Raw genomic sequence first — 10,962 nt, forward strand, 5'->3', positions numbered from 1 at the left:
ACGTCAGCAACTAGTGTTTTGAATTGTTTTCACTGCTTCTCACCAAGGGTCCTCTGCCCCCAGTTTTTCCTTTGTGGTGAACAGTTCGATGCAGTCCTTCAGCTTGAAGAAAGCCTTTTTTTGAGGTTTGTACTCCATGCTCTCGTGCTTGTCACAGTCCTGCTCCCAGAGACACGAGCATATAGTTGTTAGAGTAAAACAGTTCTGAATTAGTTGTCTGAAATGACATGAATTAAAAGAGAACATTTAACTTTGAAAGAAGCCGTTTAAAAGTACAGTTAGAGATAAGTGTTGTCAAGACCTCAACTGTTAATCTCAACAGTACTGCTTAAGGTACTTCAACTATAATATTAATTAATATTTTACTAGGTTTTAAGAGAAAAACCAAAAAGAATTCATGTACATGTAATATAAATTAAACTGTTATAAACACTGTTTCACACCATTATCTAATAATCCTAATCATCATAATCCTAAAACACATTACAATTACATAGCACAATTACAACAACAAAAACAACAACTTGTAAATCTGTAGACTCTTGGTTGCATCACATATGTGGAGCAACTAGAGATGAACTGCAAGCTAGGCTGTCAAAAGCTGTGCAAACTGTGCAAAGTTAAGACACATTGGTTATGTTTGAACCCTTACATGAAAGTGCCATCACAGACTGGTGAAGTGTCCTTTCTACTATCATTACTAGTAGTATAGGTTAACTCCATACAGACAATAAGACTCTTTCTGGCAGTGAAAACAGTTTGCTTTCAGTTTGTAGTCCAAGTTCTTTAGACAGGAGCATATAAGGAGGGTTTGACCGGATGTAGGTAAACAGTAAGTAAACGCAGAATCAGAGATTGAATGTACCCAAATGCAACCTGAAAAGCAAATAAAAAAATTAATAAAATCTGCATTTAAAAACATTAACTAGTGAACAGGAGAGAATGGTTTGGACCAGGTGTTCACCAGTTACACTGTGAGCCCCAAAACACTGGCCAATAGTTTTCCAGATTGATTTTGGAGTAACAAGTAGAAAATAGACCATTTCAATTTCTCCAGCAGCAAGAGCAGAAATGATGGCGCTGGAGCTTGTCCATACCATTACATAATTACCGTTAAATAAATTTAGCCCTGGCACTGTTTAATACAAAGTTATCGTAGCCATCCCTACTCAGTTCCTTTCCCTCAGATTAAAATGCGTGGAGTAAGAGGTAATATTTACAGATTACTTTAATACTTAGATGCGCTTATTCACGGCATCATCTAGTGAGTAGATCTAGAGTTTCAAACCTGTGGGCTCTTGATTAGAAGACATTTGGAATAGTCACCTCGGTTTCCTGCTGCTCTTCTCTGTGCAGTTATCACAACATGATTATGTTCCACACTGCTCAGCGTCTTGCTGCACTACAACAGTTACACGGTGAAAACAGACAATGTCGCAGCTCCCGACATCAGTTTTACCTCAACAACAGTCTCGTCAAAATACTTCTTCTTGATTTCTGGTTCCCAGTCCAAGGAGAGATAAGAGCGGTCTGTAAAAAGATGGGCAGAACGTAAATATGCTGTAATATTTACAGCAGTTAAAATGACTTCAATTATTGATTAATGCTGTGATTACATGATCGAGGAAAACCAAAAAAAAAAAAAAAAAAAAATAACTTTTCTATTTGCCATTTCAATGATGCTAAAACAAAAACAGTAAAGCCCACTTCCTACCACTAAGTCGGAGGTGTCCCTCGTCAAAGCGGATCTGCCTGGTGTCCTCCTTGATGAGTGAGAAGTCAGTTTTTCCCATGTTATTGAACTGGAATGTAAAAAGTCTCTTCCTGCTGTGTCCGGACGTCTGCTGGCCTTTGGTGGAATTCTGTGGGCCGACCACACCGTTCTCAAGCTCATTGTCCCCACCGACAGAGTCCTCCGACTGGCTGTTGTCGTTTTCAGAGGGCAGCTCCTGATCCTGGCTGGACTCGTCGTCCTGCTCATCGGTCTCCATCTCACCTGAAAGACGGCAGTAGAGCTTTTAACAGCAAACACTAAGCAGCACACTTTAAAAAAAAAAAAAAAAAAAAAAAAAAAAGGCATTTCAAAAGGTCAGAACTTTACAAGAAAACTGTGTTGGTGCACTTACTCGGTGACCCCTCCTCCAACAGTCCATTAGTGGCATTACCATTAACAGTGTGTTGTTTAGATGGCTGTGTCTCTTCACAGTCGTCCTCTTCTTCCTCTACAGAAGATCGCACAAACCGACTGCAAACACAAAACCACTTTTTATTCCAAGCACAAGTTTTTGTTTTTATTTTCTACTTCTAAATTTCACAGCGTTGATTATCTGCAAAAAGAGCCTGTCGATTTTTGCTGACTTACCAGAGGCGCTGGAGCAGCATGTTGTAGAGCTTGTCTTCACTGAGGGTTCTGGGGACGGCGATGAGGAAGGGTTGTCCAAACAGCGGCGTGCTCGTGTGGTTATATCCTGACTGCTTGTACTTTTCTCTCAAGTGCACTGGGATCACTACGTGGTCTGTGTCCTCCACTCTGTTCACCGCCACCTCAAAGCTGCAGAGAGACATGTGGTGAATCCTTTAGAGTCACGCTGGTTAAGCAAGATGTCGACAAACCAATGAAAAGTGAAACTCAGCATCCTAGTGTAAAAAAAACAAAACAAAAAACCTACGTTTTTGAAAATGGCACATGCCTGCAGTTTGTTATATCTACATAATCTGCAGACGTGTTGTCTGTCAGCTGCTCATATCTGACACTCACACATAAATATCATCTCTCTCCATAATGCTGCTGAGGTTTTCATTGGTGGCGAAGATCCGGTGGAAACGGTGGTTATAGATGTCAGTTACAATCATCTGAAGGATAAGAGACGGGAGAGTCAGTGCTGAGAATCCTAATTATGGCCAGCAATTAAATTAATCTGCCAACACATCTTAAAAAGCCATTTAGTAGATTGGTAAAACGAGCTTAAGATGACGGGCAACATAACTTCAAATCATGAGAAAAAACTTTTTAGAACTTAATTAACCAGCCTGTATTTGAAATGATCTTTTTCATAGTTTAAATTCTTTCATAGTCCTCTCAACCTCTGCAAAAAAAAAAAAAAGCACCTTTCTTTTGTATCTGCACTGCAGGAACTAGGGATACTTCCAAAGCCCTGTTTCTGGGGTTTGTTTTACTAGTACTTCAGGATGGCGCAGGCTTTGAGTGACAGTAGGATACACTGCTGTAAATGCAACCCGGATCTGAAAGACCAGGCTTAATTAAGCCTATATGGAGGAAATACAATGTGATTTTTGACTCATTTGACTCATTTCCCTTGCGTGTTATCTCACTTTGTGACCTTGACGAACCACACAGAGAGAAGTCATGTAGGGAAAAAAAATGAATAACCTAAAACAGACCTACAAGAAAATAAAGACCACACTGATTAGTGTGGCAGCTTTGCTATTCTGTCTGTGCAACATGTACTGTAACAGCATAATAGCAGGTTCATACATATTGAATTCCAGTTCCCTTGGTCTCTAGTTATCCTTTGTGTCCCTGTTCCTCACCTCTCCCTTTATCTGAAAAATATGCAACATTTCCCCTCACTAGCTTCTGTAGCTCAGAGGACAACGTCTATTAAAAAGTAGATGTCAGCATTACAACATGATAACAGAGGCAGGATTCCTGCGCAGGCTGATGCTAAATATTCTACCTTTTCAGCAGGCACGCCTGACAGGTTGGACAGGGAGGTACACAGGTCAGAAATGTAGCCCACTTTCGGCACAGTTAGTTTGTACTGAGGGGAAAAAAAACAAAAACATGATTACTGCCTGCTGTTCATACATGAAATGGCATGATACTGCTTACAGTAGTCATTTTTTTCCCCTCTCTGTGCTCAGCTTGTTACCTGTGTGGGTTTGGCCAGAGGGTCCAGTCTGACTAAATAAACTTCTAGTGTCCGTTCCTTCTTCATGGGCAGTGGCAGGGTCAAGTAGCAGAAAGGATCAAAGGTCACAGAGACCTTCGAGCACACAGGACACACCAGAGTCGACTTGAAAAGACCGTGGAAGATGTCCACAATAATGGAGTCATTTCTCTTAATGTGGTTCTCCCACGCCTCCTCTGCCACAACCTGGCATAAAAAACAAAAACAAAAAACAGGTATACACAAAAATTTAATAAAATGTAACTAAATAAATAAAATAAATCTTTTTTTTCTTTTTTTACTTTTATCAATCCATTCATGAACCGCTGGTCTCACCTTATCAGGCCGACCATTTGCATCCTTGAGCTGAATGTAGGGCTTCTTTCTGATGCGGTTCAAGTCCTCATGTAGGCCATCCAAAAGGAAAGCCAGAAGCTCATGAGAGTCCTGCTGCTGGTAGCCCGAGAACTGGGGAGCAAAGCGGCCCACCTGGGTCTGGATGAGTGGGGAGGGGAGAAAAAAAACAAACATACTTTTTGGAAAAAACACATGGGTAGAGGAGCAAAATCAAGTCGGCCTCATCATAATACATCACACTGAGTAACCGGTTTCTTTCAAAATAATATAAGATGTCCATGTTCTCTATTCTGTAGCCCATAGGTCTTAAACTGAAATGGTTTTAACCTTTATACGCTCAGAAATAAGATTAAGACTAGCTGTTGCAATTAGCTAATAAAAATATGAAAAAGGCATAGTTAAAAACACCAACATTTTATCACTATTAAATCAACATTCCCAGAAGCAATTTCAAAATCTTTAACTTCATACAAAGTGCTGTTTCTATTTTGCTTGTAGATTAATTACTTCATCTGAGTGAGAAAAATCTAGTCTGTTTTGGGCCTGAACAAGTGCATTAAAGTCACGGTTAGTGTATATGAGGTCTAAATGTGACTAACTGAGGAGCTGTACCTGGATGTTAAACTTCGTCAAATTTCAATTTCGATAAACTTCAATTCAAAGAGAACTTACATCTTTGAGCATGTCTCCTTATCTGTAGAAAGTCTGCGACTCTGATGAAGTTATTAAAACTGTTTATACTAGAAAACTATTTTAATTAACAACAACATGGTTCATTTTCAGCACTGGCTTACACAACAGCTCCTGGTGTTTAACACAATGCAGAAGTACCACTTTCAATCACTTTAACTTAAATCTGACATTTGTCCTTGTCAAATTTCGACAGTGAACAAATCCCTGTCTGTCTGTCTCTTTCACTGAGTGCACTGCTGCCAGCTCAAAGTCTTTCGTTATCTCACTTACAAACATAATAACTCTGTTGTGTTGCAGCTCTCATCCAGAGCCAAGGAGAAAAACTCAAAATTGTCTGCTGTGATTTCAACTGAAGTTCAAGGTTTCCTACAAAGTCTTTGATCCATCTTGTCACAATTCACCTGGAAAGGGGCACATTCTCAAATACTTCTTTTTCTCAGAGGGCACATCAACTCAATTGTTTGTTCCCACTCTGCATTACTCAAATTCTTGTATTTCTCAATCCAAATTGCAGTAAATAAATGAATGTTGTTTAAAATTCTTCACTCTGGATCAATATTTTTAATTGTTAGTTGACAGCTTCCAGGCTAGCAAACTCAAATCTTTCATAGACATTGATCAATATTCACATTTGCTTACTTGCACCATCAAAATTTCAGGATAAACACACTCACCTTAATAAAACACTCAAATTAAAGTGCAAGTGACAAATTTTCATTTCCCACAAACTACAAAAACAAAAAAACAACAACAAACACAAAAAAAGCTATTCTCTTATGGGGAATATTTGGTGGCTAAAAGAGAGAAAAATGATTTTTTAACTATGTTTTAATGTCCCATCGACCTCACAGGGCCTACCAATGGACTGGATGTGGCCGGCGGCCATACAATGTCCATGTCTGTTTATGCATTTCATTGGGGAGTGCCATCATGAGATTATTAGCTCCTACAGATTGATGCAAGCCTTCATCTGTCCAACATCGATCAAAAATAGTTTTTTAACACATGTGAAGATTCAAAGATGAAGGTTCCTTCACACATTTAATATATTTTTTCCAAGGAATTACCTTGAAAGGCCTCGGGGTGACGTAGCTGTATTTGCCTGACCACAGCTGTTTAATAAGCTCCGCGTAGGCTTTGGCAATCTCCCCCTTCATGCCCAGTGGATTGTCCTCATTCAGCTCATCTGTGTACTTGTCTTTGAGGAAGTACTCCGTCAGCGGAGGGGTATTGCTTAAACACTAAAACGCAAAAACAGGAGAGAAAAATATCTTTCAAATTAACTGGATTTTTTTTTTTTTGAAGTTTTCTCTGTAGAATTTCGAGTAAACATTGGCGTGCTAATTAGCATAGTTCCAGACTCTAAAGAGCTCCATGAAAAGATTACCTGCACAGCAGAGTTCATGAAACAGGTGTTGCCCAGGTTTGAGAGTCCACACAAGCCTGAGCGCTCGCTCTGCCTGCTCTGGTCCGAGTAGTCATAACTGTTGCTGTAAGGGTGGTAGGATGGTAGACTATAGCTCGAATTCTTCACACTGTACAATCAACATACAGACATTGAGAGATTAAACAGGGTCGTTTGTGGAAAGTCATGAACACTGATGAACAGAGAAATCTAATACTAACAGACAACATCTACACTAAATCAAATTAAAGTTTTTAACAAACAACAAAACTTTACAAAGACTAGAAGGTACACAGCTTCACTATTTCATCCCCTCTCTTTACAGCTTCCTAGACAATTATTAAGAGCCTTAAGATAGGCCTGCCCAGCTGCAGCAATCAGCAGACCTCTGGGAGCTCGATAAAGCAGCGTTGGCCGTTTCTGGCTCCCACTGGTCAAGGGAAACTGCTGCGATGGCGGTGGAGGCAGTTGCCTCGCAGTTCAACACTCGGTGGTCGACCCTCCTGCCATCCAGCTCCACCGCCTCAGGCCTCAGGCACCACCAGCAACACAGGAGCATGACATCTCAGCCCCACCCCGGCCCTTGATGGCCTGCATGTCCGCACAAAACTAGACAGCCAGCAGCTTCGATGGGGTTTTCTTGGGTCCCTTGTATGAAAAGTTTGGGTATCTGAGATCAGAAAGGACGGTCCGGCTCCAGTTTTGACTGTTGAGTCTTAGTCTTAACTCAGTTCAAGCCAATCCAGCTCCAGAAGCAGTTTGAATAGTCCAGGTGAAGTTTAGGCCTGAATCTGATTCCAAGTCCAGCACAGGCCAACCTTTAAAACTGTACAATTCAGTGCACACGAAAGCACACATTCTGGTCTGTCTTAGAGTTAACTGGTCAGCTCCCCTCTCCTCATTTCTCCCAGTCTTCTTGTTCGGGCTCAATCGCCTGTCATCTCATTATCCTCTCTGCTTCAATTCGTTTCCCCCCCCGTCCTATGCCGTCCTGTCCTCTGCTCCTCCCTCTGGCCTGCCTGCTGCTCTCTGCTGCTCTACGGCTACCAGCAGATATTTATAGCAGCAGCAACAGCAGCAGCAGCAAGGATGCTCAAGACTGCTGCTGCTGGAGGTAGAGGTGCACAGAGAAAGAGGGAGGGCGGGAGAAGCAAAGAGAATGGGGGGGAGGGGCGGACAGTACAAGGGGGGAGAGGATGACAGAAGAGAAATGAGATGGGGATGGAGGAAGCAGCTGATCCACTGCATCCAGCTGAGGCTGCAGTATTCACAGGACCAACTCACATTTACAGAGAGGAGTCGAGACATACATACAAAGACACATTAACACAATCATGCCAGCACGTAATTTATCCCATTTTCTCACACTAGCATGCATATATCACTGTTCTCACTTTACTCTGCACACTAGCACAAATTCCTGCTCTTTTTTTCCTTCTTTTGCTGGTAAAACACAACCTCTGACACTCTGGACTAAGTAAATCACACTTTGACACACCCTTCTTTCATCCTCTTTAATATGTCATTGCTGTCTCCATGAGAGGTTTGAAAGGGGATGATCTAAATAAATAAACTCCAACCCAGAGAAAGAAGTGGTTTTTTAATCATCAGGGGCAGTATGTGTGTACAGGCAGGCGATGAGAAGGTGAGAAGTGGGAACAGATGAAACGTATTCTGAAGGTCACTCAGACTGCAGAACATGTGCATCGCAATGAGCTCGGAGGAAAGGAGAGGTAAAGGGATCAAAAGACACAGAGGGAGAGAGTGAGTGTGTGAGAGGAGCAGAGACTGGCTGCCAGAATCAGGGGACGCTACCTCGCAGGACGGTGACACTTAATGCAGTTGCAGAGCATCACTTGCTGAGGCTAAACCGACCAGGCCGAAACCACAGAATCAAAAAGACAAGGGTTATGTAATATGGGTACACTTCATATGAAAGGGGAAAAATTAATTAAAAAAAAAAAAAAATCCCTATGTATAATTCAGAGAGAGAAAAAATGACAGCGCTGCTACCAGAGTGAATCAGGGACAGGAGAGCTGCTGAGAGTAAAGATCCAATTTCCCCAAGTCACCCACTCTGTGCATTCAACAATCCATCGACTGTGCAGAAAAAGATGCATCGGCTGTGGCAAAAATGTGCAACTATGCTTCAAGTACAAGTCAGACGTGCGAGCTGAAAAAATGTCTGAGAAAGTATTTTATTGTGATACTTTTACGAATTCAAAGAAAGGCTCGGTTGATTTTAACACCTTCATTCTTTGTCAATATTGATTTTTAAGGTGGCCAAGCCTGTGACTACCATTTCTGCATTTCAACAGTACTGAGAAATGTGATGCACAATGTCTATTATCTACCACGCGCAGGCACACACACACACACACACACACACACACACACACACACACACTCCAGCATGCAGTAAATCACACGCATTACATGAAGGGAGGGAACAGTGAACAGTGTCCACTGGACAGCAAAGGCAGTAAGCTCCACCCACAGAGTGTATGTGTATCTTTTGGACATGGCTGAGAGAGCCTCTGGGTCAAACAATACACAACAAACAATGTATTTAGGCAAGAGTTCAATATTCTCAACACGTAGGCTAGCAGTAGAGCTGCATGACTGGGCATAAACTGAATTTCTTTTTGGAGAGTAATGCAGTCACTTGTTAACCAAGTTGCATTTTACACTGGGACACAAAGAAAACAAGACTATAATTTTCCATTGTGTCAAAAGCACAGAAACTGCTTTCTGTTAAACTGCCGTCACAGATTGCAGAGCATTACACAAAAAAAAAAAAGACTTAAGAGGGCAGTATATGCTGGAATTTAAATTTAGGGTACAAGGCTAGTCTAAATGTAAGAAACTGCTCTGTTTGGCTAACATTAGCACAGCTAATCATTCAGTTACAGGTTGGCTTGAATGGGTATGACAAGACAATGCTCCTGGCATGTGGAGGGTGGAGTGCTAATTATTCTACAGCCACCAGGCAGTAGTACCCTGTAGCTGTAGCATAATCAGCTTAACATAGTAGTATTTCTGGCGCCATTTCCCAGGTTAGCTACAATGGCATTGCAAGCTGACTTATGTCATTTATTTATTTTGATTTTTTTTTTTAACTAAATGCAGAAAGGAAGATCCAAAGTTATGAAAAAGCAGATTCCACCCAAATTCAATTGCCTGATGAGTCAGACAGTTTTTGGCAACTGCGGTCTATGCTTCAGGAAATGAAGACTGATGAAATGAGCAGTCATGTCAGTTTTAGCAAACAAATGCAAAGATTCTGTCCAAGTCTCTGTGAAGTTTGTGGATATGGGCATAGTTTTAATAAGAGGCCACATGCAGACTCCCCTCAGGACTATCAGCCACAAAGAGGCTGCAGGTATTAGAAAGACATTTAAAATAGGAAGTCTAGTCTGCATTACAGATTTATAAATCTTATCAATCACTGAACCCTAGAGTCAGTTATTCCTACTGGAAACTTTATGGTCTTGTACATTATGTGGGAACAGGAGAAAAATCCTCTGACATTACCAGCTAATCTACTAGGAACATGAACTTGAAAGTAACTGACTGACAGCATGCTGTCGTGTTGTATTTAAACAAATGTTCAAGGTTTAAGTTTTTAATTTTCCTGAAAGACATATTTAGATGTAGTCTGGTGTTAAATCAAATAACATACAGAAGCAAAACCTCGTGGAATGTTGCTAGATGAAATAACCACCACATTAGCCCAAATCATGCAACCACAGCTAGCCAGTGCCATCATCAATTGGAAAATAGATTTGCAAATTTGAGTAATATAATCAGAAGCTGAGTAAGGCACCCAGAGGCTTTGTTGTTAATAGAAAGAGAGTCTACTGTCACTGAAGAAATTCTAAGAGATCAGTCCAACGCAAGCGCCCTTCCCCCCTCTTTTCTATCAGCTCTTACAGCTGAAAATGCATCATCAGGAGATTTAGAACACCCAAATTACAACCAGAGATAGACCTGTACAAAACAGAGTTAGATGAATTTCATAGTGAGAAGCTACAAACAGCTTCAGTAATGGAATTATGGAATGAGTCTAAACAGAACTGATAAAACAGTCAAGAAAAAGTTTACATAAGTTAAAAGCAACAAATTTTTAAGCCAATTCCTTCCAGCATTCTGGCGACTTCAGCGTGAAGTTCTGTCCTGAACTCCAGGCTGCACATCAGGCTCCATCTCTGGCTGTTCCCATCCAAACCCACCCCTCTGCTATTCAACCCACAACTATGCCTTACTTCCTGCTGTTGAAGCTGCTGTTATGATTGTTTGTGAGAGATGAAGGCGAGATCTTTGGCAAAGCAGAGAGATTGGAAGCACCAGATGACCTTCAAAAGATAAAGAATAGATCATGAATTAGAGTGGAAAATAAGGAGCTGTTCCAGAAAGCTGAGTGCCGATCAAATTAAACAGCGATGAAACAAAATAAACGGAGTGATATGTCAGTAGGGATGGGTACCGGTGTCCGGTGCGTTCTGACATAAACGGTAGTAACCAGACCGAAAAGCAGCGCACATTTCGGTGCTTTATTTTCCTGAGCTGTGATACACTTCTAGCCAATCATTTTAC

The 10,962-nt window shown here is 41.2% G+C and overlaps 1 protein-coding gene across 1 annotated transcript in view; it reads right to left on the reverse strand.

Moving 5' to 3' along the window:
• The window catches only part of usp15 (ubiquitin specific peptidase 15), a 28,661-nt gene that overhangs the window by 6,048 nt on the left and 11,651 nt on the right, over window positions 1-10,962 (reverse strand). The window contains exons 7-19 of the mRNA XM_013908755.1: window positions 10,632-10,721; window positions 6,753-6,932; window positions 6,349-6,496; window positions 6,029-6,202; window positions 4,248-4,406; window positions 3,894-4,118; window positions 3,699-3,782; window positions 2,759-2,853; window positions 2,363-2,551; window positions 2,127-2,245; window positions 1,715-1,996; window positions 1,460-1,530; window positions 44-159 (exon numbers count right to left, since the gene is read on the reverse strand). Of these exons, the coding sequence (XP_013764209.1) occupies window positions 44-159; window positions 1,460-1,530; window positions 1,715-1,996; window positions 2,127-2,245; window positions 2,363-2,551; window positions 2,759-2,853; window positions 3,699-3,782; window positions 3,894-4,118; window positions 4,248-4,406; window positions 6,029-6,202; window positions 6,349-6,496; window positions 6,753-6,932; window positions 10,632-10,721 (1,932 nt within the window). The remainder of the gene's footprint in view (window positions 1-43; window positions 160-1,459; window positions 1,531-1,714; window positions 1,997-2,126; window positions 2,246-2,362; window positions 2,552-2,758; window positions 2,854-3,698; window positions 3,783-3,893; window positions 4,119-4,247; window positions 4,407-6,028; window positions 6,203-6,348; window positions 6,497-6,752; window positions 6,933-10,631; window positions 10,722-10,962) is intronic.

Source organism: Pundamilia nyererei, unplaced genomic scaffold (assembly GCF_000239375.1).
Source record: "Pundamilia nyererei isolate P.nyererei 1_Seehausen unplaced genomic scaffold, PunNye1.0 scaffold00014, whole genome shotgun sequence".
NCBI classification, from domain to species: Eukaryota; Metazoa; Chordata; class Actinopteri; order Cichliformes; family Cichlidae; genus Pundamilia; species Pundamilia nyererei.